Source organism: Eutrema salsugineum, unplaced genomic scaffold, assembly GCF_000478725.1.
Source record: "Eutrema salsugineum unplaced genomic scaffold, Eutsalg1_0 scaffold_3, whole genome shotgun sequence".
Taxonomy (NCBI): domain Eukaryota; kingdom Viridiplantae; phylum Streptophyta; class Magnoliopsida; order Brassicales; family Brassicaceae; genus Eutrema; species Eutrema salsugineum.
The window spans coordinates 16,527,675-16,535,920 of NW_006256756.1; the positions used below are offsets into that span (position 1 = coordinate 16,527,675).

At 41.5% G+C, this 8,246-nt stretch overlaps 1 protein-coding gene across 1 annotated transcript; it reads left to right on the forward strand.

Moving 5' to 3' along the window:
- Positions 1–538: 538 nt before the first annotated feature.
- On the forward strand, positions 539–3,863 carry LOC18014804. The gene is made up of 7 exons (XM_006397277.2): positions 539–895; positions 1,685–1,726; positions 1,983–2,111; positions 2,440–2,681; positions 3,274–3,310; positions 3,421–3,478; positions 3,572–3,863. Exons 1-7 carry the CDS (start codon positions 767–769, stop codon positions 3,649–3,651), a joined length of 717 nt encoding a protein of 238 aa, XP_006397340.1. The 5' UTR covers positions 539–766; the 3' UTR covers positions 3,652–3,863.
- Positions 3,864–8,246: the final 4,383 nt, after the last annotated feature.

Genomic DNA, 8,246 nt, shown 5'->3' on the forward strand with positions numbered 1-8,246 from the left:
CGAAATTGATGGCCCATAGCAGATCATTCAGGCTTATGAAGTCCATTTAGAGCAAAGTCACAAATTCATGTCACAGATTTAACTTATGAAACCTTAAACCCTAAACCCTAAACGACACATATTAATAACACGTAGGACGATCTTTCTTGAGACGACACATAAAATTTCTGACTTCGCAAATAATAATATAGATTAAATTTTAACGTTATTTTACCCATGCTGTATACACTTAATAACTATTAATTATGAGAATTTTTACTTCGACGATTATCTATACTGAATGGTTTCATCTGCACCATACTGAAACTCATGATAACTATTTAGACCAAGAAGGCTTTCACAACCTAATCTTTTGTCAGTCTTACTAATTGACTCCAAAAAAAATTCCGCAAACATATATGTCAAAACTTTGTAGGCCCGTAGATCAAATTTTGTTGGTTATTAAGAAAACAATATTCATTGTGTGCTATTTGGGGAAGAGAAAGCCGAATAAAGGCCCAAGTACATTTCAACTATCAACAAATTTGTTCATTTGCGCCTCTCCGTACGACTGAGAAAACGTCGTTTATTAAAAACAAGAGGCGGTGGAAACTGTGAAGAATCAAAATCCAGTTTACCTTTTTTTTATTTGTGCTAAAATCAAAATCCTATATGTTACGCAGTTGACGAATAGAGAGAGCAATCCAATTCACAGAGGATGGTGTTAGGGTTATTTGGATCACAAACGCAAAGAATCTATAACTCATAGAGCCAAACCAATTGAAAAATGGGAGGAGGCGAAGATTCTGAACGCGATAAAGATGATAAATGGAAACCTCCGTCGCAGAAAGCGGATTTAAAGCTTTGGGGAATCCTCACGTTTACTGTAATCGGCGCAACCGCCACCACTTTCGCCGTAAGTATACAAATTCTATGCGAGATCGGTTCTATTTCGTGAGGGTTTGTTTACGGTTAGATTATCGAATTATGATTGTGAATTGGCTGCTTTGTATAGTTTCAATTTATGTGATTTCCTTCTCATTCTTGACGGTTGATAGTTGAGAAATAATTAGTTACAGAGTTGGATAAGATTCATTTTTAGAGGCTCTTGTGACTTTCTCAGTAGTTATTCATTGGGGAAGTCTTAGGCTCTGATTGTTAGCTTTGTGATATGGTGGATTTGATGGAAAAGAAGAAACAGTGTGTGATGGAATTGCGGAATTAAGCTAGAAAAACATAATTTCACTAGAAAAATCGATTCGTTTGTTTTTTTTGTCATGAATGAATCTACCTAAAACTGTGATTGAAAAAAAACTGCAGAATTAGGGAATCATTCTACCATTCTGTCCTCTGGTTAAATCTTTGCTGAAAGGTAACTTGTTAAATCGTTGTGCTCTAGATTAGGTTTTAATAGTTTGAAAATCATGGGGAATTTAAGTACGAGGTCGGGGTAACTCGATGAATCGATCCTCGACAATCCTGAAATGGTGGATTGGAGTTGTGGAATATTAAGCTAGAAAAACAGAACTTGTTTAGAAAAACTTATTCCTTTGTTATATTACATGAATTAACTTAACAAGATTCGGCCAGAATCTGTGATTTTAAAACTTGCAGAATCACGGAATAATTATACCATTCTCTCCTCTGTTTGATCTTGTTAAATCATTGTCGGACTGCAGTGATTGATGCTTCTATTGTTTTGTAGGTTCATCAGCTGCGAAGAACTTTTGATTGGGTCTATACCCAGGTGAATAAACCCAACCTTTTCCCCGAGATAGTAATCCTACAGCTAGTTTTCAAATGATTATCTTCATTAGTACATTCCAAAATCATGTGAGCATTAGTAGCTAAAAGTCATCAGTATTATTTGTGAATAATTGCCCATATGTCATCAGCCTTTGGGTTTTCAATTCGCCATATTTTCCATTAGTCGTTTTCTTTTTCTGTTTTCATGTTAATATTTACATTCTCCAGCCTCAACTTTTGCAATTTTGTCACTAAAGGTAGGTAGATCACAGTCCGCACGGAGGGGAACCAGAGGCGGTTCTTTCCGAACAGCTTTTCAAGAAGAGGCATGGAAAAGGTACAACAAACGGATGCAAGAGGAGTATGAGGAAGAGCTTGAGAGAGTGGTAAGTCTAGTTGACCTTTTACCACTGCAAAACTCATTCTGCCAAAAAAAGGAAAATCATTGTGGGTGTTCTACTCGTAAAGTGCGTAGCCATTTCACATGCTTGTTTTGATTATAATAACTTCTGCAGTTGCTATCGAAATGTCAGATACTATGAGTTAGTAATTTGTGTTATTTAGATTTGAATTACTGTTAATATTGTAGCACGAATGAATTTTTTTTTACTTAAAGATATTTATCCTCCATTCAATCAATAGTTTTATAAAAACCTAATATTGGAGTGTAGAAATCGCTTGAACTTGTTCAGATCTTTTGATGCTCTCATTCAGGAACGTATAAGGCGTATGCAAAGCGTTTTCAACAGAGAGAGGAATAAATTTCGTAGAGGCTTCGAGAACTGGAAAGAAAGTGATCCTAGTGCCCACCAATACCATCAGCAGTTTCAGCGAAATGATTGGTACTGGAAAACTGAGTCTACGTTCAGAAACCAAAGAACCAATCACCAGGAGCCTCCAAAGCAGCGTAGAGTCTATCCATTATCACACCATTACTCGGTTTTAGGACTCAGCAGGTATGTTATAGCTTTATATTTGAAAGAAATGCAGACACCGCTCATACACGATGATAATTATCCGTGGCTCCAGCTTCACACTCTATGTTGCAATAGATTTAAAGCTGATAGGCACTAGAATATGTAGAAACAGAGTGAGAACAGATTAGGCGTCTTTGGATCATTAGGTTGTTTGCAAGCCTTTGGACTTACTGACTCACTTTCTGGTTCTTGGTCCTCGTTCTGTTTCTTTTTAGTTTTGGTAACTGATTACTGAAAATGCATATTTTTAAGATCAGTAGAGAAATAATTCGATTCTGTTTTCCACACTTCAGAGTCTGAACCTATCAGAAGCTTCATTGAGTTTTTAGTGTGTGTAAAATATAGATGAATCAAAATAATAAAATGGGTCAGTCTACTGGAAAGGTCCAGATTTTAGATGAATCAACATATTAAAATGGGTTTTGATGGTTGCATTGTCGTTACTATGGTTTCCAGTATGTGAATGTAGCTACAAACGGCAAGATTTTTTAGTAATTGATTCCGACTCTCTAAGTAAACGGTGACAGGTCTAGGGAACTTAATGTGGGTTTTTGGTGTTATTGTGTTGCAGGTCCAGGGCAACTCCTTACACAGAAGCTGAGATTAAGGTAATCATGGCAAGAATACTTCTGATGCAATAATCTTGACCTAGTGGTATGGTCATGTTTTTCGTTGTGCAAGATACTTATGCTTTGATTTGGATTTGTTGTAAATTCAGAAAGCCTTCAGGGAAAAGGCGATGGAATTCCATCCGGACCAAAACCTGGATAACAAAGGTAACATTTTCGTAGGCTCTATGGAGATTCCGAGGGGCATTCTTTTATCTTATTGGGTGGGATTTGACGGTGGTATCTCATCGATTGTTGCAGATGTAGCTGAAGCAAAATTCAAAGAGGTGTTACTCTCATATGAAGCTATCAAAGAGGAAAGAAAAGAGATGGTGGTGTGATTCTTTTTTTCCATACCGTCTACGAATGTTGATATATGAAACAGGTTTCCTCTGGTGTCTTTGCATTATAGGTTAAGTTAATGGTCTCCTGGTTTGTTTGTTTTTTGTTTCTTAACTCAATTATTATTATTCCTTGTTGTAATCTATAACCCAATCCCAGGTTAAATAAGTTAAAAACAGCAAAATTATAAAGAGAAGAGAAATTTGGGACAGATGGTTCGTAACAGATTGAGTATTTAGTGTATTTGAGGAAGAGGTTCTCCGAAACTGTATTTGCATTTTGACAGTATTTTGACAATTCTTAAAAGTAACTCCTCCAAGGTATACAGTATACGGAAACTTCAAAACTATCTTTATGACAAATGAACAAACAAAATCTATTCAAGTATGTATGTATAACTTTGGGAGTCTGCGATATCAATAGTGATGTCTGCGATATCAATACTGAAGTATGCTAACAAAATACTAAGCATGTTACATTCTTATGAAAAAATGTCCAAAGAAACGCCTTCTCGAGGCCCAAAGGGTAACGTCAAGGTTGGAGAAGCCGGTTGGACAGGGTACCTGACAAAACAGGAGTAAAGCCAGGGGCTGATTTTCTGGGAAAACAGCAAGACGACGGAAGAACGGATTCTGCGGAGAAGAGTTTGCTCAGAGAAGAAGAAAAAGTAGAAGTTAATTCTGTTATAAATATATTGATTATATATTTGTAATGGCTTTCTCTCCAAGCTATTTAGCTACTAAGTATTCATCCCCTTTGGACATTCATTTCTCTTGGATCACTTTGTCTTGAAGTTTCTAAAATTTTGTCTCCCTCCACTATATATAGGTGAGTTGGGCTTTGTAAACATGTGATATTCTAGTGAGAGAAATAACAAGAGATCTTCATGTTGTTTTTCATTCTCTAACTCTTTCTCTAAATCTTTCTTCTCTAGTGTTTACATGTATATGAACGCCATTCCGAATTTGTTTTTCACACGTTACCAGCACGATGTTCTACTTGCTCGTTTGTATACGGAAAACAAGATCATCTTTCCGTTTAATTTGAAGGTAATATTTACATTCATATCATCATTTCAAGTTTATATAGTACAAACGGAATGGTAGGTTATTCCTTCTCAAAATCTATGGTATGCTTTGTGTAACACCCGTGTTCGGGAAAACCTTACCAAGTGAGAAAATTGGTTAAGGGAGTTATGGAATATGTAGAGCAGAAATGGGGAAAAACCAGGGGGTTAACTGAGGAAAGTCGGAAAACGGGTGTAGTCAGGTGAAACTGGATTCAGTTAGGTGATTTCCGAGCTAAGTCCAGCTTTCGCCGAGCTAAATCGAGTTTTGCCAAGCTAAAATCAGCTCGCCGGGATTTTCGGGAAGTTTAGCTGGGAATTTCCGACAAGCCGAGTTTTTCGGAACTTGGTCGGAATTCGGACAAGGTTGGTCGGGAGCAGACAGCCTTTGTCGGAAACGGGTGCGCGCCAGAGCAGTTATCGAGTAAAACGCGCTAAGGCAAAAGTACGGGAACGGTTATAGATTTGGCCGAGCAAGCGTTTACGCGGGAACGGTTATTAGTCGGGCAAAAACACGCGTGAGAGGGGTTATTGCCGAGAGAGTGCGCAGATTGGCGCGGGAACGGTTTCTGGGCAGTTTTCTGCAGAAAATCGTGTGAGCGCCTATATAATAAAAGCTTCTGGCTCATTTTCTTTCCTTCGCGCGACCAAAAAGAACTCAGAAAGATTAAGAGAACGGTTTTAAGAGGAGTTAGTCGAGAGAAAGTCTGTTTGGTCGAGAGTAACTGGATTCTGCCAAGCATGATCCTGATTATGTCGAGTGATCGTGGGAACGAGTCTGATCGATCGAGAATTCTGTCTTTACTGAATCTGCCCGATAAAAGCTAAGGTTAGTGCGTGACCGTGGCCTAGTTGGTCGTATTCTTACTTAGATTCTAGTCGGTTGCCTGTATTTCTGTGCTTGTCATGACATTTATGATGGCTATGCCGTGATGATCGATCCACCTTACTGGCGATCTAGATCAGGCAAGGGGTTTGCGGCAGTGATGCTCGCCGAGGCTTGTCTGGTTGCTGGATGATCGGCTGGGTAAGCGTGTATGGTCATGCACGGGTACTTTTCTGTTCTGATGAGCTTTGGGCTCGATCTTTGTTTGATGCGATTGTACTTTGGCTCAGTGAGACGGGATGACCGTTCTCACTAAGCAATTCTGTTTGTTTATGCCTCCTTTTGTGGATGAGGGCAAAGATAATGTCTGATCAGCGCGCGCGGACTGAGGCTGGAAAGGAATGGATGGTAGGATCGGGTAGTTAAGGTCTAGTCGATGTAATAGCTTATATGCGAACAATCATTGTACTGAGAACCTCGATTTAATTCAAGTATTCTGTTTTTAATCCACTTATGCACGGCTATGTCTAGTTTAAACGAACCAAATGCGAAAATGAAAGAAAATGCTAAGTAAAATCCGGATCGAAATTTGACTTAGTATAAGTGAAATAGTAAAATCCAGGATAGGGTGCTACAATTTGGTATCAGAGCGCGGTCGGTTCTAGGACAAGTTTAGCATAAATGGGTTTGTGGGTAAACCATCCTTCCAATGCCGAAGTCCTGTGGTAAGGCTGATAATGATTGTCTGCGGTGTTAAGTTAGTTTGCCGGTTAACTTAATAGAATATCTAAACATTTGTAGATGGCAAGAGGTGATCGAAGACGGCATGCTGTGGGTGAGAACTCGGCGGCTAGGTACGCCGAGGGTGGGAATCAGGATCAGGTTAATTGAAATGCGAACATTGTTGGTAATGCCAAGGATGCGGCTGCGACTGCTGCGGTTGGGACTGTTCCAAACGTTGCTCCTACCCATGTTGGATTGGAAGTGGTGTTAGGTTCGTTAACCCAGGTGTTAGCACGATTTCCGGCTGTTTCGGCAGCCCCAGTGGCACGACCGCCAATCGTGCAAGTGAATCCGCCTGCTGAAGCGGATGAGGGAATTGCCGGTGTAAGGGTCCCATCTTACCTAAAGGTGATGGACCACATGCAGAAGTTGGGTACGAAATTTTTTCAGTGAGGAACTAAGCCGATCGAGGCTGATGATTTGATCGACCGTCTGGAGAGGAATTTTGAGTCGATCCGCTGTCCGTAGCAGTACAAGAAAGATATTGCCGTGCACTATCTTGAGGTGATGCGCACACCTGGTGGCGCGGTGCTGTTGGGCAAGTGTGGGACCGAGTGTGTATTTGGGCTGATTTTTGTGGGTTGTTTAAGGCCAAGTATTTTCCATCTGGGCGCATGATCGGTTAGAGAGTGCGTTCCTGGATCTGCGCCAAGGTTCGAAAACCGTGCCAGAGTATGAGGCAGAGTTCAACAAGCTGAAGAAGTTTGCCGGCTGAGATATAGGAATCCAGAGTAATCAGATCAAACGGTTCATTCGTGGACTAAGGATTGATCTCCGCAAGCATTGCGAGATGCGGGAGTACAAGACCTTTCCGGAGCTTGTGGAAAAGGCAGCGCAGCTGGAAGTTACTTTTGCGGAAGAAACTAAGTTACTTGGTAATGCTGCTGCAGCTGGGCCGAAAAAGGGTGGACCGTCTGGCAAACTACCCGCGGGTCGTAACGCTGGTTCGACCAATGCAAAGGAAAAACGTGCGAGCTGACGCGCGTCTGGTGCTTGTCTCTGGTGCAGAAGCATGGAGCACAAGGTGAGAGATTATCCGGAGGAGGACAAGCGCGGAAAGAACCCAGGCAACGGCTCAGATGAGAGGGTTTATTTCCATTGCGGTGAGACTTGGCACATTAAGCCGAGGTGCCCAAAACTGATGCAAGTGGCGCAACACACTGGAAAAAGGCCGAGTGAAGGACCGGCGCCTCCAGCAAAGAGGCAGGCCGTGATGCCGCGGATCTATGCTGTGACTAAGAAGACTACGGAGGATCCGAGTTCTTCTCGTCTGATCACTGGTAAGTCCTATCACTTACCTTAGTAAATTTTCTGTGAAAATTCTGAGTGTGCGTGCGGTAGGTTAGCAATCTAGGTGATTGTGTAGGGATCTTGGTCATGCGTGGTGTGGCAACCCATATCATGTTCGATTCCGGATCAACTAATTGCTTCATGAATCCGAACATGGTCGGAAAAGGTGGATTTGGCAGGGAACCAGGGGATAACTATGGCTTAGTCTAGGCGGCTGGTGGACAGGTCATGTTTACCCTCGGTAAGGTCAAGGATGTGTCGATAATGGTTGGCAGCGTGAATATGCCAGCGGATCTGGAAATCTGCCAGGTGAAATCTTATGATGTGATCCTTGGTATGGATTGGCTAGGGAAGTACAAGGCACATCTGGATTGTCGTCGTTTCCGAATTCGGTTCGAGACTGCGGAAGGGCTTTTGGAGTATCAGGGTATCAGATCGACCAAGGGAAGCTTGATTGTTTCGGCAATGCAAGCTGGCCGGATGAATGAGAAGGGGTGTGAAGCGTACCTGGCTATGATCACGACCGCCGAGGTGGACCGGATGCGGATGCGGAGCTGGGCAGTATTCCGGCCGTAAATGAGTTAGAAGATGTGTTTAAGGCGTTAACAGGTTTATCGCCTGCACGGTCA

What these genes read in the sequence shown, in the direction of transcription:
- LOC18014804 (XM_006397277.2), top strand. Translation starts at nt 767, where the DNA reads ATGGGAGGAGGCGAAGATTCTGAACGCGATAAAGATGATAAATGGAAA. An exon ending in AGGAAGAGCTTGAGAGAGTG is followed by an intron (nt 2,112 to 2,439) that starts GTAAGTCTAGTT and finishes GCTCTCATTCAG; the next exon opens with GAACGTATAAGGCGTATGCA. An exon ending in TCGGTTTTAGGACTCAGCAG is followed by an intron (nt 2,682 to 3,273) that starts GTATGTTATAGC and finishes ATTGTGTTGCAG; the next exon opens with GTCCAGGGCAACTCCTTACA.